This window comes from Tachyglossus aculeatus, assembly GCF_015852505.1.
Source record: "Tachyglossus aculeatus isolate mTacAcu1 chromosome 12 unlocalized genomic scaffold, mTacAcu1.pri SUPER_6_unloc_1, whole genome shotgun sequence".
NCBI classification, from domain to species: Eukaryota; Metazoa; Chordata; class Mammalia; order Monotremata; family Tachyglossidae; genus Tachyglossus; species Tachyglossus aculeatus.
In genome coordinates, this window is record NW_024044828.1 from 11389508 (window position 1) to 11417366 (window position 27859).

The following is a 27859-nucleotide window of genomic DNA, read 5'->3' on the forward strand; positions in this document are numbered from 1 at the left end:
GATATAAGATGATCAGATTGGTCACAGTCTGAGAGGGAGAATCCCCATTTTACAGATGAGGAAACTGAGGCAAAAAAGTTGAGTGACTTGCCCAAGATGGCACAGTAAGTGAGTGGGGGAACCAGGAGTAGAACCCAGGTCCTGTGACTCCCAACCCTTGGCTCTAACCACTAGATCAAGTTGAAAACAAGAGGAATTGATATCGTGATGTTAGAGCTGAGCTGTCCAGGTGGCCCATGTTTTTGAGTTCTTGTGTCTCGGTTTGTGGTTTCACAATTGGTACTTTGTCCTAAATTTCCTTTAGCATTCATTCAATTGTATTTATTGAGCACTTAGTGGGTGCAAAGCACTGTACTGTCTAGCAGCTGCTTCGGGGCAAGGGACTTCTCAAATCTCAGCCCTCAGGATGGCCCCTGACTTACAGAGCCTCCAGTATGGTCCATTTTTAAAATTGGGTTTTGTGGAATGTCCTTGTTTTCTCTCCTTTTTGTAACCAAGGGGGCCCCTTCCTCCCAGGGAGGAAGTGGATGGGGTCATGAGTGTCTGTCCTCATGCTGAGCTCAGGGATCGGAAATGCATTGCCTCAAGGAGTGATGTATCATTTTTAGCTCAAATTCATGCCAGCTCTCAGGGGAAGCAGGGATTCTTATAGGGCGGCTGAGTGAAAGCGTTTCTAGCCCACAATAATAGCTTGATTTTCATAGTGCCATTCCCTTCTCTTTCTAGGAATTAAAGCGCTAAAGCGCTGTCACATCTAGGGAGAAGCAGCATGGCTTAGTGGCTAGAGCACAGGCCTGTGAGTCAGAAGGACCTGGGTTCTAATCCCAGTTCTGCCACATGTCTGCTGTGTGACCTTAGACAAGCCTCTTAACATCCCTGTGCTTCAGTTCCCTCATCTGTAAAATGGAGATTAAGACTGTGAGCCCCATGTGGGATGGGGACTGTGTCCAACCTGATTAAACTCTATCTCCCCCAGTGCTTAAAACAGTGCTTGGCACATCGTGTTTAACAAGTACCATAATCATTGTTATTATTAGTATCTTTTGGGGGCCTCATAGTGAGGGCAAGGCATATCCGTAATTTATTTATATTAATGTCTGTCTCCCCTCTTGACTGTAAGCTTTTTTGGGCAGCCTCACTTTAAAATAGAGAAACCGAGGTACAGAACCAAGTAGTTTGCCCAAGGTCACAGCGGAGACTCAAATCCAGTACTCTTTCCCCACGGTCGCCCCCTTAGTGCCTAGAGGCTGATCATCTTTCAACACAATGCTTGTTCCAGAGCTGATCTCGTTTAAGGATGATACTTTTGTAGCTGTCTTTCTACAGAGAACTCCTCCATGTCTCGGGAAGAGATCTACTTTTCAGCAGAGTTTTTGAGCAGAATAGCCGTGGTATGGGGTTCTGATTGGATATTTTTTTTTTTTTTGAGGGGAGGGGTGGTATGTAAGTGCCTACTATGTGCCATGGATGCTGTTCTAAATGCTGGGGTAGATAAAAGCTAATTAGATTGGACCTAGTCCATATCCCACATGGGACTCACAGTCTTAATCCCCATTTTACAGATGAAGTAACTGAAGAACAGAAATGAGTGACTTGCCCAAGTTCATACAGCATGAAAGTGTCGGAGTTAGGATTAGAACCCGGATCCTTAGGACTCCTAGATCCATGTTCTATCCACTAGAATACACTGCTTAGATCTGAGCCATATCCAGTTTATTCCAAAACCGTGATTCTCCTGAACTTCACAGGAGACACCAGCTGTTCTCCTCTCAGCCCGGCTTTCCCATACCTCAGTAAGTTTAAGAATCTCCTGACTAACTGGAAAGCAGTGTGGCCCAGTGGAAAGAGTACAGGCCTGGGTGTCAAGAACACAGGAATTCTAGTCCCAGCTCTTCCTACCGCCAGCTGTGTGACATTGGGCAAATCACTTAAACGCTCTGCACCTCATCTGTAAAATGGGAATTCAATAGCTGTTCTCCCTCCCAATTAGATTGTGAGCCCGTTGTGGGATAGTGACTGTGTCAAACTTACTAACTTGTATCTACACCAGTGCTTAATGCTTGGCACATAATGAGCATTTAAATACCTTTATTGTTATTATTATTATTTTGCCCACATAGTGCCACTGTCACCCCACCATCCTGGTTAGTAGTAGCTGTTCTGGGGAACGAGTGGTACAGACATCTGCCTGAAGACAAGTAAGCCTTTAAATGCCAGGGTAAAGTGGGCTTGGGATGGGAGATTATTTTAGGGTTAACTGTGGTGCATGGTTGACAGCCTCAGCAAAGGAATTCTGGGTTAATTGGGAGGCTGAAAGGGGTGCCCTGCCTCCCCCAGCTTATCAGTTTATGCCATGATGGGTCTAACGCACTTCTAAGCTATTGAAAAAGGATTCACCAGGTAATATCTGGTATCTACCCCAGTGCTTAGGACAGTATCTGGCACATGGTAAGCATTTGACAAATACCACTTTTTTGTTTAAGACCCCCACAAAGCTCACTGAGGCAAGAAATGCTTTGGGAATCAGAAACACCTTGCTGATGACATTTTCCTTTTGTACTAAATGATGATGATGGTATTTGTTCAGTACTTACTATGTGTCAACCACTGCTCTAAGCATTGAAGCAGATACAAGTCATGTTCAACTTCTGAAAATGGGCACTGTGGACTTGTTTGGGGGAGCAATTCCATGATGACAAAATCTGACTTTAAAGTTCAGGTCCGCTGGGTTTGTAGACCTATGGATGAGAAATTGCATCTTCCAAGGAGGGTCTGTGTTCCATGTCGGAGGGAAGTGGCAGCATCTCCCCTCAGACTGTGAGTCCCACACAGAACAGGGTCTGATCCGATTGTATCTTATCTCTCCCAAGGCATAGCGCAGTGTTTGGCATATGGTAAGCACTTCACAAACACCACAGTTGTTAATTGCCTCTGGCCTTCTGTTGCTCACACACATCACTTCATAGGGCGGTGATTTAATTTATCTTTATTGGAGGAAAGCAAGTAGTCATCCATCTCTTTATCATTATGATAGAAATCTTGATATGTATACATGATTGTCAAGGCTGATAATCATTTGCTACATAACCCCATTAACAATTTCGCAGAATCGCAAACATATGCAAGTTAAACTTTTTGCAATGTTTCTCACATGCAAGCAGTAAATACATGATTTCCTCTCTTCTGGACAACCATGGTGTTATTGGAAAAAACTGAACCAATCACAAGCCTGGTATTGAGGCACAATGACATTCCTGGATTAAAAGATGAAAGCTTTTAGAAAACATGCTTGCATTTTGTGTAGAGGTGGGTGAAGGTAAATCATGTTTAGCAAGTGAATGCTGACTGGGAAATGATTCCAAATCTGATTCAGGGTAGAATGACCCTTTTTAAAGTGGACCAATTCAAATGGGGAAAGAAAGGTGCTGGTATTCTCCAACAGCGAGTCTCAGTGCTGAGATGGAGTAGAGATGCTTCTGAGGCAGTGTTGAACAGAAATAACCCTTTAGGTGGCAGATTGTGCTGAGGACTGACTCACAGAGTGATTTGGAAGTACTGATGGTGTCTGGCTTCAGAGCCTGAAGGGGCAGAGGTGCAGACTCAGACCACGTTGTCCTCATTTCGGAACCTGTATTACTGTTCCTGACCTCTGGCCTGTCCCCTGCTCTCGAATCCTGCTCCCCGATGACCTTTAGCAGAAAGAAATTGGGCATTTGGATGTGGAGCTTTCAGGCAGAGAGAGAGGGAGGGACTCTTACTGGAGCATCCCACTTCCCACCCCGTCTCTGAAGAAAATAAAACGACTTGGAGTAAATACTTCAAGTAAAGTCAGGCCATACCATGCTAAGAAATTCCTTTGAGGCAACACGTCAATCATCTCGGGCCATGCAACACGGCAGGAGGGAGGGCAGAGGGTTTGGCTGAAGGCAGGTCTGCTCGGTGGAGAAGGATGTTTGAGCTGTCACGATGCCACAGGGGGGCTTGATGTCCAAAGCCAGATGGGCAGCTGTCCACAGAAAGGCTTGTTTCAATGCAGTCGAAGCAGGGAGCCCCAAAGTTTGGCAGGAAGAGCTGCCCAGAGGGAATCGGGGGGATAGGAATGTGCCCCGCCACCTCCCTTCTTAGTGTGTCCATTTGGCTGCTCCTTAGGGTATGAGGCAGCTCAGGGAACTCTTTCTGACAAGGCTAAGTGGGTCTGGGTAAAGTCTTGGGGAGCTGGTGCAGGGGAAGCTTGGGGGTGTGTGTGCGTGTGTGCCAGGGAAGAGGGGAAGTGTCTGGCTTTCTGGGCTGGCAGTCGAGGTCTGTGGTAGCTTTCTTCTTTCTTCATTTCCTTTCTCCCGGGCTTAGCTGTCTCCAAGGCCAATGCTGCCATAGAAACTGGTCTTCCAAGTTCAAGGGCTTGGCCACCCAGAGGCAAATGTGGCCCTCCTCCTACCCCATGACATCACAATGTTACATTACTTGTGGGCCCAGCATAATGTACTGATGTCATCCTGAAGCCCATTTGAGCCTCAAGGTATTTTCTTGCCCCTCTCACTTCCTCCAGAGCCACTCTATTCTCTTCCCGATCCCTGTCCCTGCAAGTTGACACTTCTGACCTGTGCAGGGGGGATTTCAAGAACTAATCCCCACTCCCTTCCACCACCCCAGGGAAGTACTGTTGTTTGCTCATGGCTTAAGTTCCTTGCCTCGTCTTCCACAGAACTCAACAAACACACTCTAGTATCATGGGACCAGGGGGCTCTGGGATAACGGACCTTATTTTTCCTAAAGGGACTCAGGAAGCCCCTCTCTTCTCCTTCCTCCCTCAGCCCTCGTAGTTATCACCAGAGATTTGGGGAGTACGTGGACAGGACCTTAGCCTGATGGAAGAGCCAAAGGGCAGCTCACATCATTAGTTTAGGGACTTGAATTTTAGGGACTCGAGTTAAATTTTTTATAAAGGAGTCGGGTAGAGTGAGCCCAAGTCAAAGTAGGTATTAACGACGTAGCATAAAACAGAGGTACACAAAACTGAAACCACTAAGCACTTTAAGAAATAGTATTAACATGAGACACAGTTGCATTACAGGTTTACGGCAATGGCAGAGAAAACCGGCCCAAATCCAAGGGTTCACCTGCATAATGGGCTTTCCTTTTGGCTAGCTCATAAATGCAGTTTGATGACATGCATTCATCACATAACATGCACCCCGAAAGTTTGCAGTAAAAATTCTTGAAGCACATGAAACACAAAATTGAGCTTCAGATTTTTCAAGTGCCAATGACTGCATAGCTCACAAGGCCTCAAAAAGTGCTCTTTTATATAGTACACATAAAGGTGCAGAATTATAGTCATCCACTCCCACAAAACTGTTTACCTCGGTTGCTAATAAAAGGCAGGGGTTCGAATAGTTCCAGGGAAATGCACATTACTTTGAACATTATTCTATAACACCTTACCATTGTACTTCTGAAGATGGACACCCCCCACCCCCAGGACACCGATTCCATAAAATGTTCATTTTACTACCTGGGGCTGGGACCTGTTTTCTGAAGAACCTATTAATTGTGGTTTTCTTAAGGCTCAAGTAGCTCGAACCTCACTTCCTATTTCCTAGCCGTGGGCCTATATGAACTGCCCAATTCTTACAGCCTGCTTTTATTGATGGAGGAGGACCTCAGCCTCAGTAGCACACCATGATGGGAACCTGGGGTTTGAACTGACTGATCAGACTCCAGGACCAACTGGAGACCCGGGAAATACTCAGGTAGTGTTCCCTGCAAGGGGCCCTGGGTCAGAATGTGTCTTTGTCTTCTGGAATATCTGTCCCTTCGCCTGCAAAACAGCCTCTTTGAAGTCTGTGAGTCTGAAAGATGACTATGGTTGGGTTCCCCTATCTGCCTCACACTGCTGTGTCCACTGTGGCTTATCTAATTCCACCATCGGGGGGCTGGTACTTAGCCCCAGATGCATGATCCGAGACTGAGAGAGGAAGGAATGGTTTGTTCAGATTGTTTCTGCTTTCACGGGGCCTAATTAAAAGGAATAACTCCCCGAACAATTTCCCTTCAGGCAGAGGGAATGGGGGTCGACATCTGGAGAGACAGTTTTCTATTGACATAGTGAAGTTGGGGGCAAAACAGATGGTTTTCGAATGAGAACAACAGAGCTGTGGCTAGTTGCTTGAGAACTATCTGTGCCTGGGCAATGTCAGTAAGAAATAGTCCTTTCAACTAGAAAGGAAGCCTTTAAAAAAAGACTACATAGTTATCCCTTTCTTTTGCAAGTTTATCCTGAAAAGTTGCAAAGGAAACACCAGATACTCTGGTCAGCTTTAGAGGAGGCGCTTCCTTCCCATAGGAAACCAGGGTTTGAGGGGTTGGCCGAAATGGTTTCGTCTGGAAGTGGCCCTCTTTCTCATGTCTGAGTTTCTGGGGCAGCTTCTGGGACTACTAGGGACAAGGATGTGCTGAGAGGAGGGCCGATGGGTTAAACACCTTTGCGGTTGCTGAGGTGCTTGTGTGAGTCGGTGGCTGCTGACTGATGAAGAACTGGGGTGGAGGTGGGCAGCAGTGGGGAAGGAGCAAGAATCAAGTTACACTATCAGAGTCTCCCTTGGATTGCAATAGTTAAAAAAGCCTTTTAAATCCTTCACCTCCCCAACTCTATACCCCACCCCCCACCAAAAAAAATGCATTTTAAGGTTAACATAAATCTCTACTTACAGAAGCAAGGAATCTTAACCACCTGTACCAAGAGGTACAGATCCAAAAGAAAATACTTCTTAAAAGGAAAAAGCTCTAATGCACAAAAGTTACTGATATTTAAATAATCCAGTTGAAACCTTTTTTTTTAGTTAATGAAAAAATACAACATATATCGTTACCTACACTGAGAAGAGTAATTGGCTAGGGGTGGGAATAAGAGGAAAATAAGTGTCCTTTCAGCTAGAACATTGTAGACTGCTAGACTCGTATATACAGCACCAGATCCTGTTAAATCGGTTCCCCGTGGGTGTTAACTTGGAGTCATTGCAGTTTGTGAGAAATGAAACACTTCAGAATAGTAGTATAAAATATGGCCATAAAAAACTTCTTTCTTCCAGTCCCACGGGGGACAGAGCCCCGTGCCCGGTGAAATCTCGCTGGAGGGACGCCTCGGCCCCGGCTGCCAGGGGAACGGTTTCCTCTGTCACCCCGCTGTCCCCAGGGCCAGTCACTTGCTGCCAGTGTGCACTGTAGTGACAGTGGTGGGTCGCGGTCTCCGTTCGGCTGCCACCGTGGTGACACCCGAGGAGGAAGAGATAAAGCTGCAGAGGGTAGAAGAGGCCAGACCTGGAAGAAAAGCCAGAAAGAGGGGGGTGAATTGAAGGGGCTCTTCTTTCCAGGGAAGTAGGAAAGTAGCCTGACACAGTGGACAGAGCATGGGCCTGATAGTCGGAAGGTCATGAGTTCTAATCCTGACTTTGCCACTTGTCTGCTGTGTGACCTCAGGCAAGTCACTTCACTTCTCTGAGACTCGGTTACCTCATCTGTAAAAGGGGGGATAAGACTGTGAGCCTTCTGTGGGACAGGAACTATGTCCAACCCGATTTGTTTGTATCCACCCCAGCAATTAGCAGAGTGCCTGGCACATAATAAGCGCTTAACAAATACCATCCTCATCATTACATTATTATTATTCCAGGGTTTTGGAGGGGTCGGTTCGCAGGCTCCACCCGCTTCTGGCTCCCTCGAGGAAACCGACAAAAGGAACCAGTTAAAGCTCTGCTGTTCCTACGGGGAAATGAGCAACAGGAAAAGGTGGGCACAGTTTTTTTTTCCTCTGCTGGCATTTGGAAGTGACCTTTTGGTTAGGAGATGATGCTTTCAGTGGTGAGTGTCTCTATTTTCACAGACAAAATGTGCAAGAGATTCCTTCTCAGTCATGCACCTTTTCTCCATCCCCTTGCCAGGTGGGTGTATTGCTCACACAGCAGTGGTTAAGAGGAGAGAAGCATGTCCTACCCCCAGAAGGACATGTGATTTGAGTTGCATTAGCAGGGGTGATGGACTGTGCTGAACCATCCACATTCTCTCACTCAATCTCCCATGCCCAGCAACACATATCACATCTCCCAGGATTATTCCAGGCCTGGAGGTGTGGAAGCTGGAGGGACAGGTAGCTTGACAGGGTGCAAGAGAGGGGGGATGTTGGTGAAAGCCCCTGTAAACTTCTTTCGTACACTGGGAGGGAAGAAGCCCTTGGGGCTTCAATGGGGTAGCACATTTAGCCCTTAGTGACCTCTACTAGAGTTTAGGAGCTATTGCGGTGAAACCACTGGTGGCCAATGAACACGTGGACCCACGTGGCGGGTAATAGCAACAGTGAGCTTGCCTCAGTGCTGCATTAGAGCTCTTTTGCATATAGTGGAAATACTGTTTACTGAATGCCTCCCTGCTTTTAACAAGTCTGCTTCTCAAAAAAGAAATATGTATTTGTTTTTCCACTTGCTACTTCTTAGTCAGGGGTGTGTATATGTGTGGCGGTGGTGGGGCTAGAGCTCACATTATAAAATGAACTTGGTAGTGAGGGAACAACTTTCCTGACTGATGCTATGCGCACATACGGTACGGGTAGGAACACTACTACATATGGGCATACCGGAGGTATAAACATTATGTATAGTCCCAGTAGGTAAGTCAGTGCCTTCCTTCCTGGCTGTTTTCTATCCTCTTTGTGCTGAACTGTGCTGGTCAATAGAGGCTTTTGGTTCATTCTTTTCACCTTTAATTCCAATGTCACCACTACTTCCCCATTCTGGCTAGTCCCTGGGGCCGGAGCAGTGGCTGTACAGGAGCTGTGGCATCAGCTTCAGGGGGAACCAAGACCATCCACCCCCAAATCCCACCCTGATCTGCTCCATCCCTGCTTCTAAAACTAGAATGTACAGTGAGGGAAAAGATCAAACACTGGCACCTCTCAGCACTTTATGAGGGAAAGGAGGAGGCTCCACACACCTGAGATCTCCTCCCTCCTCTGAAGTGCTACTCCAGCCACCTGTGCTTCTGACCCCATTCCTTCTCATCCTATGAAATCTCGCTCCGTCCCTCCTCCCCTCCTTAACTTCCATCTTCAACCGCTCACTCTCCACTGGTTCCTTCCCCTCTGCCTTCAAACATGCCCATGGCTCTCCCATCCTAAAAAAACCCTTTCTTGACCCCACCTCACCTTCTAGTTATCGCCCTATCTCCCTCCTACCATTCCTTCCCAAATTCCTTGAACAAGTCATCTACACGCACTGCCTCGAATTCCTCAATGCCAACTCTCTCTTCGACCCCCTCCAATCTGGCTTCCGTCCCCTACATTCCACAGAAACTGCCCTCTCAAAGGTCATCAATGACCTCCTGCTTGCCAAATCCAAAGGCTTCTACTCTGTCCTAATCCTCCTCAACCTCTCAGCTGCCTTCGACACTGTGGACGACCCCCTTCTCCTCAACACGCTATCCGACCTTGGCTTCACAGACTCTGTCCTCTCCTGGTTCTCCTCTTATCTCTCCTGCCGTTCATTCTCAGTCTCTTTTGCGGGATCCTCCTCCCCCCTCCCATCCCCTTACTGTAGGGGTTCCTCAAGGGTCACTTCTTGGTCCCCTTCTGTTCTCTATCTACACTCACTCCCTTGGTGAACTCATTCACTCCCACAGCTTCAACTATCATCTCTACGCTGATGACATCCAAATCTACATCTCTGCCCCTGCTCTCTCTCCCTTCCTTCAGGCTCGTGTCTCCTCCTGCCTTCAAGACATCTCCATCTGGATGTCTGCCCACCATCTAAAACTCAACATGTCCAAGACTGAACTCCTTATCTTCCCTCCCAAACCCTGCCCTCTCCCTGACTTTCCCATCACTGTTGATGGCACTACCATCCTTCCCGTCTCACAAGCCTGCAACCTTGGTGTCATCCTCGACTCTAGGCTCTCTCGTTCACTCCTCACATCCAATCCATCACCAAAACCTGCCGTTCTCACCTCTCCAATATCGCCAAGATCCACCCTTTCCTCTCCAACCAAACTGCTACCCTGCTGGTTCAATCTCTCATTCTATCCTGACTGGATTACTGCATCAGCCTCCTCTCTGATCTCCCATTCTCCTGTCTCTCCCCACTTCAATCTATACTTCACGCTGCTGCCCGGATCATCTTTGTGCAGAAGTGCTCTCAGCATGTTACTCCCCTCCTCAAAAATCTCCAGTGGTACCAATCAACCTATGCATCAGGTAAAAACTCCTCACTCTCAGCTTCAAGGCTCTCCATCACCTCACCCCCTCCTACCTCACCTCCCTTCTTTCCTTCTACAGCCCAGCCCGCACCCTCCACTCCTCTGCTGCTAACCTCCTCTCTGTGCCTCGTTCTTGCCTGTCCCACCATCGACCCCCGGCCCACGTCCTCCCCCTGGCCTGGAATGCCCTGCCTCTGCACATCCGCCAAGCTAGCTCTCTTTCTCCCTTCAAAGCCCTACTGAGAGCTCACCTCCTCCAGGAGGCCTTCTCCTCCTTCCTCTCCCCCTCCCCCCACCTTACCTCCTTCCCCTCCCCACAGCACCTGTATATATGTTTGTACATATTTATTACTCTATTTTACTTGTACATATTTACTATTCTATTTATTTTATTTTGTTAATATGTTTTGTTATCTGTCTTCCCCTTCTAGACTGTGAGCCCGCTGTTGGGTAGGGACCGTCTCTATATGTTGCCACCTTGTATTTCCCAAGCGCTTAGTACAGTGCTCTACACACAGTAAGCACTCAATAAATATGACTGAATGAATGATCTGGAACTACTGAAACTATAACTGGACTGGTGGAGAATTCAATCTTTTAACATTAAGGCTAGGCTTTTGAATCTCTCGTTGTGGGTACCACCATTTCTGAGTGTGTTTTATTTTGTTTCATTTGAGAGTTGGTGACAGAAAAACTTAATGCTGTGTGACTTTATGCTATGAATTACTGCGCAAAAGATGTAAACTGCTAGGAACTTAGTGATGGTTCCATACTTGAGGGCGTGTACAAGCCTGCAAGGGAATTTCAGCTTTTTCCAGTGGCTCTGGAATTGGATTCTAATTTGTAAATACGTAAATCTAGGTGATGATATCCCAGGAGACAGCCAGTCAGGATACGGAGACATTTTCCAGGGCCATAACCCCACTGTAGGTGACTCTTCTTCCAGTCACATTAACATTCAAAGGTGAATTTCACCTTTCAGTCGACTACAAAGGACAACTTTGAGACAGTTGATCAATCAATGGTATTTATCGAGCACTTACTGTGTGCAGAGCACTGTACTATGCTCTTGTGAGAGTACAATAGAAGGGTTGGTAGACACGTTCCCTGCCCACGATGATCTTACAGTTTAGAGTCATGATCCACAGAGAGATTGGGGCAGGGGAGTGACAGTCTTAGCCTGTACTCACAATCTTTTCGGACTGTCCCATCTGGGAGTTGGGCACCCAGGCTGAGGCCTCCTGCCATGCTCGCGTTGGAACTGTCCAGGCTGCTCCCAAGATGCAGTTTCCTCATGTGTCTCACGACGGCCGTGGCATTGAACGCTTGCTGAAATGAAGCCCAAGAAGTCGGTTAGGAGAGCCTCCAGGTTGTGCCCTCTTCTCCCAGATACCACCAGTATCAAAATGCTCTCATGACACAGGTTGTGTTAGAGTAACACTGTTCCTTATTCCCTCAAGAATGGGCATGGATTTAGAATATCAAGATAAAATGCCAACCATTCATTTGTTTCAACATTCACCTTGGTTTGGGTGGGTACCCTGAAAGTGGCAGCAATTAAAAACACAAGTCTTTCTCCCCAGATCTATGGATCTACATCGGTCAAACTGGAACTGCCTCAGGAGGAAGGGATTAAGGTCAGGAGCTGGAATAATCATCTCCTGTATTATTGGAAGCGATTTTTAATGTTACAGTGCTGTATTTGTTTCACCCCTGTAGCACCCTATCCCCCAACACTATTTTCCCACCCTCTTATGTATTCCAGCCAGTAACTAGAGCACAGGCCTGGAGTTAGGAGATCTAGGTTCTAATCCCAGCTCTGCCACTTGTTCACCGTGTGACCTTGAACAAGCCACTTAGCTTCTCTCTGCTTAGATTCCTCATCTGTAAAATAGTGATTAAATATCTGTTCTTCCTCCCCCGTAGACTGATATCCATCTGATTATCCTATATCTACCCCCAAACTTGGCACAAAGTAAGAAATATCAGTTATTACTGTACTTCTCAAAATTAGAGATTGTTAGTTAGAAGTTTAGGAAAGTTTGGTAAAATTCTAATTTTGAATCCAACCCTAACTGGGAGATAGACTGGTTTAGCAAATTCAGGGGTAATAATTCTGACTTTCATCATCTTACCCTCCATCTGCTTTTCGCAAAGTTCTTCTGAATCTGAGCACTGACGGATTCGTGGATATTCTTGTTGAGGGCCGTATCGCCCGCGATCCTAAAACAGAATGCAAGAAAGTGGCTTTATTTAGGAGGGACACTCAAATGTCTACCACAGGGCTTAGTACAGTCCTGGGCATGTGGTAGGCATCTAACAAGAGACTTTTTGGCCTACACAATTAAAACTGGAAAAATGGAAATGCATACTGGATGGCTTTAAGCGTGGTGGCAATCTTGTTTCTAACCTGGAAACCACTTTATTTCATAGGAGATTGTCTCCTCAGGTGACCATCAGGTGTTGGTCACCTTCCAACACCTTATTGCCAATGAAAGGAGGGCGTCCTTGGGTGTGAGTGACTGCGAGAGAATCTCTTTCACCTTCCATCTGTGAAAATACAGTAGTGATCCTCAGAAGGTGGAGGCCCAGTGGTGATCTGGAGGACCCTAGTTCTTACAGCTATCAGCCAGGACTAACTGTACCATTGCTTTACTCTTCTTTATCTGCTGGATGCCACCAGAGAGACTTTATCTCTGCACAGGCATTGAGCATGCTCTCCATTGTCCTCCAAATTTAGAAGTTTGAGAATTCTGACAGGATTATTTGGCCATTTCAAAGATAAACCAAATTATTCTTTTCCCCCAGGCTTTCAGTGAGTCAAAAGTCTTTCCATTTTTGATTTTTTAAATTTACACTTTTTCACAGAAACCTTTTTTCAGCCTTCTCAATTTGTTTTTTTACTATCAAAAATAGTGTAGTCATCTTTGCTCTTAGGCTTCCAAATTTTAACACTCCTTCAGATGTTCCATCCGTTCTGAAATCCACATCCTGGTTTACTGTCATTAAGGGAAGTGTCCACTTGATTTCCCAGGAAACACCTTTTGGATGAACTGAATCACTAACCAAGGTGGAGATTATTCACCCCAGATCCTCAGGCAAAGGAACAGCAAATTCAAGATAGAATTAAGTGAGAATGGGGAAAATAGCAGCCAAATTCTTGACAGGGACATTCACCAGCACTGATGGAGGGTAAATTGACCACAATTTCACAGTAGGCCATGTCCTATGCTGGGTATTCTGCCAAAAGAAATAGATCCTTAAACTTATTTCATTCATCAACCCAGCAGGCAAGGCAGAGGGGGGCCCCACCCCCATAGCACTTATCCTTAGGTTTGATTCCCCTACCTGTAATTTATTTTTAATGCCTACCTCCCTCCCTAGATTGTAGAAGATTGTGTCTACTAACTCTACTGTGCTTTCCTAAATGCTCGGTATAGCGTTCTGCACACCATAAGTGCTTAATAAATACTACTGATGGAAAAGATACTGATTTGGCCTAAGGGGTGCTCTCAAAGGTTGGAGTTCATCCCACCCAAGCTCCAAGGCAAACTGAACAGGCTACTTACTAACTACCCTCTTTTTTCTTGGTCCAGGGTAAAAGTACCCTAGCATAGAATAATGAAATCTACTGAAACAGCAGGAGAAGCGATGGGGCCTATTGGCAACAGCTTGGATCTTGGAGTCAGAGGACATGGGTTCTAATCCCTCTCTACCATTTGCCTGCTGTATGACTTTGGGTAAGTCATTTAACTTCTCTATGCCTCAGTTTCCTTATCTGTAATATGGGGGTTCTCCCTCCTTCTTAGACCATGAGCCCCATTGAGGCAGGGACTGTGTCCGACCTGGTTATCTTGTGTCTACCACGGGGCATAGTATAGTGCTTGGTGTGTAGTAAGCACTTAACAAATACCACAATTATCCCTGCAGTTACTAACCACACTTCCAGGATTGCTATTTGGCCACTCTTCCCAGACACCCAATTAGAAAAAGCGCCTAGGAGGTTGGGCTGAATACATAACTGCTAAAGTTTTATAAGGACACCAAATGGACTTTGGAGGAGGCTGTGGGAAGCCATCTGTAGGCACTGCTCCTTCTCCCAAACACCCCCCCGCCCCAACCCATCGCCCAGAGCTGGCTGAGCTTTCATCCTGTATTGTCTTTAGCACTACATCCTCTGAAGAAGCGCCAACTTGAATTTTAGGAGGCCAACTCTTTCTTGGCAAAGACTGCAAGGCAGATAATAAAGGAGCGAAGATTTCACTGGAGGGACAGAAATGCTGCCTGGAAATCTACTGTATCTCAGCCTGCCTCCAAAGTAAATAGACTCGAGGGAAGAAGTCCAGAAGAATTTTTGGCTTCATGTCTTGAAAGTCTGAAAGCGTGAGAGCCTGGTTCTCAATCCGATGCTGTGACGGGCATCTTTGGCCAACACCACCATCACCCCAACAGGTAGCAAAACTACAAGCCTTTAACGGCACCTCATCAATGTGGTCACTGGGTTCCAGAAAAGCCAAATTCTCAGGAATAGTTTTGGTTTACAGTAACTTATAGACCAAGCAGATTCTTCTGTGTGGCTACCAGCTCACTGTTTAATAATCTGCTTCCTCCCAAACAGCTCAGAGATAGGCAAGGGGGAAGCACCAACAATGTAGGTCCTAATAAATTAATTCCCCTGTCTTCCAAAGTTCTGCTTTCTGGGGTTTTTAACATAAGTGGTTAAAAATCCCAAATTGGAAAACTTACAAATTTCAAAATGTTACTAAAAAACTACTGGGTGGCTGTGCTCTGCCCACAGCAGGCACTCCATCAGTGCTGGGGATGTCCCCGTCAAGAATTTGGCTAACTGATATTTTCCCCACTCTCCCCATTCTCACTTAATTCTATCTTGAATTTGCTGTTCTTTTGCCTGAGGATCTGGGGTGAATAATCTCCACCTTTATTGTGGCAGAGAAGGAGAAAGTGGAGCAGTAGGTGGAAATCCCCCCTTTTTGGTGGAAAACTAAGAAGTTTCCCTCCTTTCTTTCTTCTCAGGAAATCATGAGCCTCCCTAATACCCCAGCTCTTAAGAAGGGATCCCTTAGAAGAGATAAGATTAGGGGACAACAGCTTGGCAGCTGAGGGAAACTATTTGTCCACAGGATGGAGAGGTATTATACAGAGTGTTCACCAGCAAATATATTAAAGAATAAAAATAGAGGTCATTACCCATCCCTTGTTTTCAGTGTAAAAATAAATTCCACACCAAAGACCTTGTAAACCCTGGTCTCCTTTCTGGGAAGGGGAATCTCCTTCTCCAGGTCATGGTTCTACCTGAATCTTTTCCCAGGGTCACCTCCTCATGAGCCTGGTCCCTGAGCAGCTGCTTCATTGACTCTGAGGATAATTCCAGAAGAGATGCCAGAGCTGGATGCAGAAAAGCTATGAAGCTGAGGTGGGGTTCTCAATCCTGGAAATAATAAAAGCCAAAGAGCCACTTGGCTAGAATAGAGCCAGGAAGTTCCATTAGGACAAACTGGGCCTCTTCCTGCCAGCCAGTGAGAGAACTATGGCAGATGGCTACCACAGGGGAATGAAAATTGAATGGCCTGAGAAAAATAAATAAATTTTGACTTCCTTTTGCTAGAAACTTTCCTTCTGGCTCTCTCTCCAGTGAGAATTCTGCTCCTATCAGGTATAACCTTGAGGAATGTCAAGCTTGCTGAAAGACTTAATGTTGCCTTCTTTTAACAGTCCTTGACAAAAAAGATGTTCCCTGCTAAGAAGCCAGCTTGAAGAAATGACTATCTTGTGGAATGTGCAAAGTACCTAACAAACATAGAATGGTAAAGGAGAGTCAGACACCTCAAGCTACAGCTTGAGACAATCTTATCCCTGAAACAATATCTACCCAGTCTCAAATATTACATTTAATTACCTAGAACATTTTCTAAATTTCCTGGCCTGGTATTGATGCACTATTGTTTCTCATTTGTTTCTAGTGAGATTTCCAAGCAGTTTGAACTGAAGATTCCCTATGGTGAATGAAGAACCACCTTACAGTCTCTAGAAGCAACAAGGCCTAGTGGATAGAACATGGGCCTGGAAGTTAGAGGTTATAATTCTGGCTCTGCCATTTGCTCCTGTGTGACTTTGGGCAAGTCACTTAACTTCTCTGTGCCTTAGTTCCTTCATCTGTAAAACGGGGATTAAGACTATGAGCCCTATATGAGACAGGGACTGTTTACAACCCAATTATCTTGTATCTACCACAGCACTTAGAACACTGCCTGGCACATAGTAAGCACTAAATAAGCATAGTATATACTATACTTACTATCAGCAGCGTAAGCACTCCCCTTCTAGACTGTGAGCCCATTGTTGGGTAGGGACTGTCTCTATGTGTTCCTGATTTGTACTTCCCAAGTGCTTAGTATATATAGTGCTCTGCACACAGTAAGTGCTCAATAAATATGATTGAATGAATGAATACCATCATTATTAGTAAGAATAATAATGGCATTAAGCGCTTACTATGTGCAAAGCACTGTTCTAAGTGCTGGGGAGGTTACAAGGTGATCAGGTTGTCCCACAGGGGGCTCACAGTCTTCACCCCCATTTTACAGATGAGAAAACTGAGGCCCAGAGAAGTGAAGTGACTTGCCCAAAGTCACACAGCTGACAAGTGGCAGAGGCGGAATTTGAACCCATGACATCTGTCTCCAAAGCTCATGCTCTTTCCACTGAGCCACGCTGCTACTCTATTATTAGTAGACTCTAAGCTCGCTGCGGGCAGGGAACGTGCCTAGCAACTGTTATACTGTACTCTCCCAAACACTTACTTGAGTGCTCTGCACACAGTAAGCCCTCAATAAATATGATTTCTAGGTTGACCTTAAAGATGTCATTAAGTCCTTTCTCCTTTATGAAGCTGGGAACTGGCAAGACTTCCGAATCAATGCAGAAACACCTCTGATTCACTCATCCCCCAAGAGGTAAGTTCATGGAGCCCAGCCCAAATATGATAAATTAACTAAAGTCACAGTTTAACCCCCCTGTATTATTAACTCACTGAGACCTCAGCAACATAACCACAGACTTCACTTAATGAGACCTCATGACCCAATCTCCTTACCAGCTAAGTGGCAAGGTGGACCACTTAAGCACAGGCAACGGAGAGTGCAGGCTCAGCGTCGATCATCACCACTACTGCAAAAAACAAATCAAGCTTGTTCTGGAGGTAGTAGGGCAAACCTCTCCCCTCCTAACCAAAGTGTCTGTGCCATGACTTCTCAAAGGTCGGAAGAGGTGGATGCAATCATGTTAGTGGCCGTATTGCCTTTGAGCTGAAGGACAACCCTACTACAATGTCAATTTGGCCAACTCTCATTCAGTGGCTGAGGGTTCAGCAGGTGGAGAGAGAGCCAGATCCTCCAGTGGCAGCCTTTAATCCACCAATCAATCACTACTATTTATTAAGGGCCTACAAGGTCCAGACTACTCATCTTCCCCATCCCCAAATCACTCACCCTCTTAATTTTCTCATTTCTATAGAAAGCACTACCATCCTCTCATTTCAGAAGCCTGAAATCACAGTGTTATCTTGGACTTCTTACTGTTTTTCAGCTCTCAACATTCAATCTACTGCCAAATCCTACCAGCAGCTCTTCCATAGCATCCCCTGGATCTGTGTCTTCCTCCTCAGCCAAACAGCAACCACCCTGGTTGAAGTTTTAGCCATGATCCCTGCCTGCAAGGAACCTACAATCTACATATAATTAAGATATAGGGAAAAAGGGCTATAAATACACATGCACGGATATGCTAGTACTTAAGTAACTTAAGAATCCTTTAAGCAAGGAGCAGCAGGGCCTAGTGGGCTCTAGGAATTACAGGACGGACCTGGGTTCTAATCCAGTACTGCCACTTGCCTGCTCTGTGACCTTCGGCAAATCACTTAACTTCTCTGTGCTTTAGTTACCACATCTGTAAAATGGGGACTAAAGCTGAGCCCCATGTGAGACTGTTGCCAAATTGTACTTTCCAAGTGCTTAGTACAGTGCTCTGCACACAGCAAGCACTCAATAAGTATGATTGAATGAATGAACATGAACTGTGTCCAATATAATTACCTTGTATCTACCTCAGTGCTTAGTACAGTGCCTGGCACATAGTAAATGCTTAACAAATACCATTAAAAAATCCCAAACAAACCAAAAAACCCCAAGAGAAGCAACATAACCTAGTGGAAAGGGCAGAAGGCTGCAAGTCAGAGGGCATGGTTCTAAACCTGGCTTCCCAGCTGTGATTTGCCTGTTGCATAACCCTGGGCCAACACTTACCTTCTCTGGGTTCTCATTTATAAAATGGGGATTAAATATATTTTCTCTCCCTTTTAGCCTGAGAGAGAGGGGCTGTATCTGACCTGATCAAATTCTATCCACTCCAGTACTTAGCATTTCTTAAGCACCTACTATATGCCAAGCACTATACTAACAAGGGAAGAGAAAAAGGCAGGGAAATTCCAGCAAGATCTTGCAGGTCTGATAAACTGCTCCTTACTGGGAAGGTGTTGAAGGGAATGGCTCAAGGGAGGGCCAGGAGTTTTCTGGGGAGGGCTGCCCAGGAACTTGCCTTCCCTTGCCCCCATTCCCACAGATGATTTCCCACTAGTCTTTTCCTTCTAAGGGGTGTTCCCCGTATTGTTCACTGAATTTTGTCATCTTACCAGGGGTGCCGGACAGCCTGTTCACACGTGTATCTTTTGTTGGGGTCTTTCTCCATCAAATTCCGAATGAAATCTTTGGCTGTGGAGGAAAAAAAAAAAGAATGGAGAACACTATTCAATGTTGCAGCTTTGGTGAAGGCCCCTCGGCCCCAAAGAACTTCCGCTCACCTATTGAAAGCACATCCTACGGCCCACAACCCTTGGAGGCAGGAGAAATGGAGGCACAGAGTTAGTCACCCAGCAAAGCCAAGACAAAACCAGGGCTAGGATAATAATAATAATAACTGTGGTATTTGTTAAGCGATTACTACGTGTTTTTCAAGCAAAAACTACTCACTCTCGGCTTCAAGGCTCTCCGTCACCTCGCCCCCTCCTACCTCACCTCCCATCTCTCCTTCTACAGCCCAGCCTGCAAACTCCGCTTCTCTGCCACTAAACTCCTCACTGTGCCTCGTTCTCGCCTGTCCCGCTGTCGACCCCTGGCCCATGCCCTCCCTCCACACATCCGCCAAACTTAGCTCTCTTCCTCCCTTCAAAGCCCTACTGAGAGCTCACCTCCTCCAGGAGGCCTTCCCAGACTGAGCCCCCCTTTTCCTCTCCTCCTCCTCCCCTCCCCACTCCTTCTGCCCTACCCCCTTCCCCTCCCCATAGCACTTGTATATACTTGTTTGTACATATTTATTACTCTATTTTATTAAAGGTGTATATAGCTATAATTCTATTTATTCTGATGTTATTGACACCTGTTTACTTGTTTTGTTGTCTGTCTCCCCCTTCTAGACTGTGAGCCCGTTGTTGGGTAGGGACCATCTCTATATGTTGCTGATTTGTACTTCCCAAGCGCTTAGTACAGTGCTCTGCACACAATAAGCATTCAATAAATTCGATTGGACACAGTCCCTGTTCCGCATGGGGCTCACAATCTTAATCCCCATTTTACAGAAGAGATAACTGAGGCTCAGAGAAGTGAAGTGACTTGCCCAAGGCCACACAGCAGACAAGTGGCAGAGCTGGGATTAGAACCCATGACCCTCTGACTCCCAGGCCCGTGCTCTATCCACTTCGTCATGCTGCTTCCCCGATAGAATTCCTGACCCCTTTCTGCTAGACTATGCATTCCTTGGGGAAAACCTGTCAAGTATACTGTCCTTGAGGTTGGGAGAGGAGCCAAAAATGTTTCTTTTGAGGTAAAAAAAAATCTACTGAATTGGATCAATCAATTGCACTATTGAATTGTTCAGTGCTATGCACCTAGTAAGCGTTCAATAAAAACCAGTGATTGTACTGAATGCTTACTGTGTGAAGAATACTGTACTTAGAGCTTGGGAGAATTCAACAGAGGAGATAGGCATGATCCCTGCTTTCAAGGATCTTACAAGTCAAGTGGAGTGATAGACACCGAAATCCACTGAAGATGCAGGAAGCAACAGAGTATAAGGAAACGGTCATAAGCACAGTGAGACTGGGAATGGGGTGGGTAGCTTCCCACTTAACAATCATCAGTCCTGGCATCTGATCCAGAAAGAGGATTGGAATCATCCTGTCCCATTGGCAGAATCAGACATCTGCAGCACCAAATTGAATGACTTGAGTGAAATGATGCTAGGATTCCAGGCTCTACAAGAAGCTATACCTAACCAGCTCCAGCCAAGCAGGCTGAGCTACACAAAGGGGATGTTTCCAGTTAAGCCTCTTCTCGATTTAGGAGAAAAATGTTCCCAGCACTCCAAGCCTACCGTCGGGGGCTAGGACCTTCTCAGGTCCTAGCTTGAGGGGTGTCTCTGTGAGAGAAGCAGCGTGGCTCAGTGGAAAGAGCACGGGCTTTGGAGTCAGTGGTCATGGGTTCAAATCCCGGCTCCGCCAATTAGCTGTGTGACTTTGGGCAAATCACTTAACTTCTCTGTGCCTCAGTTACCTCATCTACAAAATGGGGATTAAGATTGTGAGCCCCACTTGGGACAACCTGATCACCTTGTATCTCCCCAGTGCTTAGAACAGTGCTTTACACATAGTGAGTGCTTAACGAATACCATTATTATTATTATTACTTTGGCAGAAGAAGGGAATTAAAAAAACAACAACACTGAAATAAGTTCTAAAATTTTCTGCTGGGACTTGTTCTACCATTTTGGGCTTGTCCTTCTGCCCAGTACATGTCGAATGTGAGCAGTTGAGAGGGGGCTAACACACTCAAAGGAAGGGCCTCTGGCCTGGAATGCCCTCCTTAACATTTGATAGACAATTACTTGCCCCATCTTCAAAGCCTTATTGAAGGCACATCTTCTCCAAGAGCCCTTTCCTGTCTAAGCCTTCATTTCCTCTTCTCCCACTCCCTTCTGCATTGCCTTGATTTGCTCCCTTTATTTACCGCTCCTTTAGCCCCACAGCACTTATGTATCTGTAATGTGTTTATATTAGCATCTGCTCCCCATCTAGAAAGTAAGCTTCTTGCAGGCAGGGAACATGTTCCTCCTTTATTCTGCACGTGCCCAGTACACCATCGTGTCCCAAGTGAGAGCTCAATAAATACTATCAGGTACTCTTATTGCAGCTAAAATTCTCCCCACAGAGAACTCTTTTCCTTACCAGAATCTGATATGTCGTCCCAGTATGGGGAGTCAAACTCATATTCTGCTTTGAGGATCTGTTCAAAAAGTTTGGAGTCATTTTCATCATAGAAGGGAGGGTAACCACAGAGTCTGGAAGATACAATGGGAAATAAATCTGAAAAACGTCAAACACAGAAAGATTTTTTTTTGCATTCTCACTAGAGCACAGTGGATTTTTTTTTTTTTTTTTGGCCAGGCTCCTGGAAATTCAGCATTCAAAGCTATAAATGTAATTTCTTAACACTCATTGGATGGATCTGAGACAAAATGAAACATTTCACTGTGGATCACTAAATAGTGTAACTAACGGGTAGCATAAGATGTAAATAATGAGCTAATAATACTCTAATCTCTTGAGGTGAACACATTCTTTAATTGCAGTTTGACTTCATACCTTTGAATACATCAAAGCTCCAGTTTTTTTCAAAAACCTCACAGAAAAGCCTTGCAGAAAGCTAGCTGCCTGACGTGAATGACAATTTGATGCCAGGTGAACCAAAAAAAAGTATATTAAAAAAGGCAACTTAGGTAATATCAATGGTATTCCCTGATCACTCACTGTGTGCAGAGCACTATACTAAATGCTTGGGAAAGTAAAATAAAACAGAGTTGGGAGATAAAATCCCCTCTCACAGGGAGAGAGAGACTTTAAGATAAATTACAGATATGGAAAATTTTAGAGTGTGGTGGGACTGAGGTGAGTATCAAAGTGCTTAAGGGGTAAATAGGCAAGTGCATTGCTGCTGCAGAGGAGAGAAAGGATAGGGAAAAGTGGATCTTAATCAGGGAAGGCATCTTGAAGGAGATGTAGTTTTAGGAGGTTTTGAAAGTAGGGAGAGTGGTAGATTGTCAGCTATGAAGAGGGAGGGAATTCCAGGCCTGAGGGAGAACATGGGCAAAGGAGCAATGGCGGGATAGAGGAGAGAGATGAAGGTACAGAGAGTACACTGGAATTAGAGGAGCAGAGTATGTGAGCTGGAGTGTAGTAGGAGAACAGTGAGATAAGGTAGGAGGGAGAAAACACTGTGCCTTAAAGTTATAAAACAAATCAGATGAATTTATTTTGAGGAACAAGAGTCTAGAGAGTAGATTTCCAAACTATCACTGTAGAACAGCTGCACTCGACTTGACCAAGAATGAGAAATTAGCCTAGTGCCGTCTCCTACTATCATCCCTGAGGAATTTCTTCGAGGCCACTCACTCTCTCAGAGCATAACTTACCACCAACTTTACTATCCTGAACAAGAGTCAGTTCCCCTTCAGGGGTGAAAGGATGAGTTTGATACTAGAAGCTGCTGATTTCCACTGAATTTATTTTGCAAGTCCAGTGAACAGGAACTAGATCTCATTGAAGTTCACCTCACTTCACTGATTCCTTACTACATCCCACTCCGCACACTCCACTCCCCTAGCAGCAGCTTATTCACTGTGTCTGTCGACGCCAACCTCTTTCTCATATGCTCCCCTTAGCCTGGAATTACTCTATTTATTTATTATTACTTTATTATTACTCTATTTATTTATTATTACTCTATTTATTTATTTATTTATTTATTTTATTTTGTTAGTATGTTTGGTTTTGTTCTCTGTCTCCCCCTTTCAGACCATGAGCCCACTGCTGGGTAGGTACTGTCTCTATATGTTGCTAACTTGTACTTCCCAAGCGCTTAGTACAGTGCTCTGCACACAGTAAGCGCTCAATAAATACGATTGATGATGATGGAATTACCTCCCCATTCACGTATCCCTGACCACCACTTCCACCCCGTTCAAAGCATTCTTTGAGAGGTCATATCTCTTCCAAGCCCTCTTTTCCCCAGCTCACTCTTCTTCTGTGTCATCTCTGCACTTGGATCTGTGACCTCTGGATATTTGATATTCAACCCACCTCCAACCCCCCAGCCTTACATACATATCTTTAAATTATATAATATAAATTATTTATTCACATTAATGTCTGTCTGTCTCCCCCCCGCCCCCCCCCCACCCCCCCAGACTTTAGGCTCATTAGGGCAAGGGAATGTGTCTGCTAATTCTATTGTATTGTACTTGCCCAAGCACTTAGTACAGTGCTCTGCACATAGTAAGTACTCAATAAATACCATTGACTGATTTTGTGTCCTGGAACAATATCTAACCAACCCAGATATTAAAGTATAATTGTTTGACAACAGGCAGTAGCATAAGACCTTCTTAGCCTAAGGCACTACTCCAAAATAAAAGAAACTCTGAGGCTTACAAACTTAAGCCCTAAAGGAAACTAGGCTGTGAGCACATAAAAACGGTTATAAATGTAATGAAAATGGAAAAAAAAAATCACAGCCAGATCCCTGAGAGCCCCATCTCAGAAACGGTGAATCCAGGCAGTGAGTGGAGGGGTGGGGTGAGTTTTAGATTTGACATTTTCGTTGACAGCTGATCAATATTTCTGATTCATCTGCAAGGCTGCTTTAGGGCCCAAGAGTCTAGATAACCTCATTTTTAATGGCTTGCTTCCTGCCAGCAGAGAGAATGTGCTTCTGAAATCACCGAGCACATAGTATATAACATAAACTGAAGTCACCCAAGGAAACCAGGGACTAAGAGGTTGCAGCCAGACATTTTCCTCTAAGCGGTATTCTGGATACATGGAAGAGTGCATGATGAGAAAGGCAGACAGACACGGGGAAATGTGAGTCTGCTGTGGAAGGGGCCTAGGGTTCGGAGAGGTGGGGATTACCTAATCAACATCTGACTGGGGTTGAGCTGTACTCTTTTTGGCTCTGTTTTACAAAGAGAAAATTCTACTTATGTCAAAGATTCTACTTTATACTACTCTCTCTTGGTTGGGAAAAATGCTATTTAATCCAGGCCTACCTGCTACACACCTCAGGGTCTCACAGACCATGCTGATGGTCACAGAGAGGCCATACTAGAGAGTGGGGATGACTGAATCTCACCTGATTATCTTCCCAGTACTTAGAACAGTGCTTTGCACATAGTAAGCACGTAACAAATTCCATCATTATTATTATTCTTGTATCTATTCCAGTGCTTAGTACAGTGCCTGGCACATAGTAAGTGCTTAACAAATACCACTGAAAAAAAAAACACCCCAAAACTGGACTCTCTACAGCAGGTCTAGGATAAACCAGAAAAGTGCTCTTCTGGAGGGGAGTGATGGAAAGAAGGACCAGTCCTTGTGGGGTTCAAAATGGTACTGGAAAATTTCTCTAGACACTCGGAGTACTAAACAGGAATCTTCTCTCCCCCTGGCAATTTTCAGTTCCTATGTGGAAGCATTTTCTCTTAATTTGCCCTATGATAGCTCGCCCACTGTTTTACCCATCTAAACGATCCAGACCAGATAATAATAATTGTGGTATTTTTTAAGTGCTTACTATGTGCCAAGTATTGTATAGGTGCAGGGGTAAATACAAGATAATCAGGTCCCACACGGGGCTCACAGTCTAAGTAGGAGGGAGAACAGGTATTGAATCCCCATTTTGCAGATGAGGGAACTGAGAAGTTAAGTGACTTGCCCAAAGACACACAGCAGATACATGGCAGAGACGGAATTAGGAACCAGGTCCTCTGACTCCCAAGCCCATGCTCTTTCCACTTGTCTGCTGTGTGACCTTGGGCAAGTCACTTAACTACTCTGGGACTCAGTTCCCTCATCTGTAGAATGGGAATTGAGACTGTGAGCCCCACGTGGAACAGGGACTGTGTCCAATCTGATTTGTGTGTATCCACCCCCAGAGTTTAGTAGAGTGCTTGGCACATAGTAAGCACTTAACAAATAATAACATTATTATTATTATTATCTTTTTCAATAGGCCATGCTGCTTCCTTGTTTAAACCTGAGTTTCAGAAACTCTTGAAGTACTGAAAACACTTGGCAGTGGAGAACAAGCAACTTGGCAACACTACTCCAAATAGACAAATAAAGGGGCATCCGGAGATCATCTAATCCACTCCCTGCCTTAGGGCAACCCCTCACCATTGATACCAAACCAGTTTTCTTCTTGTTCCCAAAGATCTCTGGGAGAAGATTTCTCCAGTATTTCCCAATCCTCCTACCTGTCAGTGAGTCAATCATATTTACTGAGCACTTAATGTGCGCAGAGCCCTGTACCACACACTTGGGAGAGTAATCCCTACCTTATTTTACTCTAAAACTTCTGGATTATAAACCTTTCGTCTTGTTCTGCCCCAGGGGAAGTCGGAGGACTGCTGCCCATCAGTGTCGGTCTGGATCTAGCTATAGTCAAATTCCACCCGCCCCAACATCACTACACGGGGTGGGTTGGTGGGCAAATTCCATCCTAATAAGAGGGAAAATACCAAGAGGATAGTTCCCCTTCTGCCACACAGTGTTACGTGCACAAAATACCAGCGCCCACCTCATCCCACCAGCCAATAAGAAAGCTTTTGATCTGAACACATACAGGGGTATTTCATTCTGCATGACCATGCCAGTTGAATCAGCACTGCACTGTTTGTCTTGGAAAAAATATCGCTGCACCAGCACAAAAACTTCCATCAGGAGGCCCCGGTTAGTTTCCCCTAGTGATTATGGCATAGTAGTTTATTACAAGATAGCAATAATGTTCTTCCAGACTACTTCTACTTGCTCCCCTGTCTGGGTCTTCAGGAGCAGGGGAATCTACTGGAAGGATTTTCAAATCTAGACAATCTGGACCTCCTAGCCGAGATGAATGTGAATGAGTGGAGCAGAGAAGAGTGGCAACGGGAGCGGAACCTCCTTGTGCCCTCAGGGCTGCATGGCACAGCCGGACTCTCATGGCAATTCCCAGATGATGATACCCAGCATGGCCAGCGGGACGGAGGGAGGGATGGATGGATGGGCTGAAATGACACGCAGCAGAACAGAGTTCTTCAATATGGTCATCCCATGCTCTTTTCCCCAGAAACCATGGAAAATATCAAAACTGCTTTCCGGGCAAATTTCTCGGGCATTGCGCTCAAAGACTAACACACAAAAAAGTCTTCAATGAATCATGTTGCGGTATTGGTTAAGTTTTTACAATTCCCCAATCCTTGGCCTGTGTGTAATTGAATCTCTCCTTGGCTTCTTATTAGCAATGGCAAAAGAAAAAATAAATCTCTTTAGAGTTTCTGTCCATCTCGATTATACGATGTGACAGAACCAAGCCCGACAGCCCTGCGAATCTTTACCAGTTCACCCTCTACCATGGACATATGAAGTGAGTGACATCAGCAAGGCCTTGAATGGATACCACATGCTGCATACCGAGGGGGCACATGCTCCCAGCACATATTCGTCTCTGCTCCTAGGTGGAGAGGGAGGGCAAAAGTGCCCATAGCCAATAGTATCTTTCCCTCCCCTCCACCACCACCTCTCCACAGCCACCACCACCACCCTGGAAAGCACAGCATTAACTAAACACTGAGACAAGAAGGATAAGCAACCAAAAAGAAAAACTACACACTTAAGGTTAGAAGGGGATTGGGGGGAACTCCATCCATAACAACAGTTCCTCCTGTCTGGTTACAATGAATCCAGTTTCTCCAGGATATCTATTGGTGCTAAAGTTCCATTAGGTTGTAAGCTTCCTGAGGGCCAGGATCACATCTACCAACTCTCTTGTATCACTCAGTGGAATTTACTAAGCACTTACTCTGTGCAGATCCCTGTACTAAGCGCTTGGGAGAGTACAAGAGAGAGAGAAGAAAGAAGCAGCATGGCTCAGTGGAAAGAGCACGGGCTGTGGAGTCAGAGGTCATGGGTTCAAATCCCGGCTCCGCCAATTGTCAGCTGTGTGACTTTGGGCAACTCACAACTTCTCTGGGCCTCAGTGACCTCATCTGTAAAATAGGGATTAAGACTGTGAGCCCCCCAGGGGACAACCTTGTAACCTCCCCAGCGCTTAGAACAGTGTTTTCCACATAGTAAGTGCCTAAAAAATGCCATTATTATTATTATTATTATTATTATAAGACACCAGAGTTGGTAAACATGTTCCGTACCCACAGTGAGCTTACAGTCTAGAGACTACTTTCCTGTACTCTTCCAAAGGCTTAAATGTAGTGCTCTGCACAAAGTAAGTGCCCAGTGTGGCCTGGTAGAAAGAGCACAAACCTGGGAGTCAAAGGACCTGGGTTCTAATCCTGCCTCTGCCACTTGTCTCCTGTGTGAAACTTTCTCCTCTCCTCCTTTTTGGGAGAAAGTCTCTTTTAATTTCTCTGTGCCTCAGTTACCTCATCTGTAAAATGGTATGCAAAACTGTGAGCCCTATGTGGGACATGTCCAACCTGATTAGCTTGTATCTACCCCAGC

General features: G+C 45.4%; 1 protein-coding gene across 3 annotated transcripts in view; it reads right to left on the reverse strand.

The window, feature by feature from the left end:
- Positions 1–5014: 5014 nt before the first annotated feature.
- CAMK1D (calcium/calmodulin dependent protein kinase ID) overlaps positions 5015–27859 on the reverse strand; it is a 259065-nt gene continuing 236220 nt past the window's right edge. For all 3 annotated transcript variants that reach the window (XM_038740956.1, XM_038740957.1, XM_038740958.1), the window contains exons 7-11: positions 21533–21645; positions 18947–19025; positions 12375–12462; positions 11430–11568; positions 5015–7317 (exon numbers count right to left, since the gene is read on the reverse strand). In XM_038740956.1, the coding sequence (XP_038596884.1) occupies positions 7199–7317; positions 11430–11568; positions 12375–12462; positions 18947–19025; positions 21533–21645 (538 nt within the window). In that variant the 3' untranslated portion in view covers positions 5015–7198. The remainder of the gene's footprint in view (positions 7318–11429; positions 11569–12374; positions 12463–18946; positions 19026–21532; positions 21646–27859) is intronic.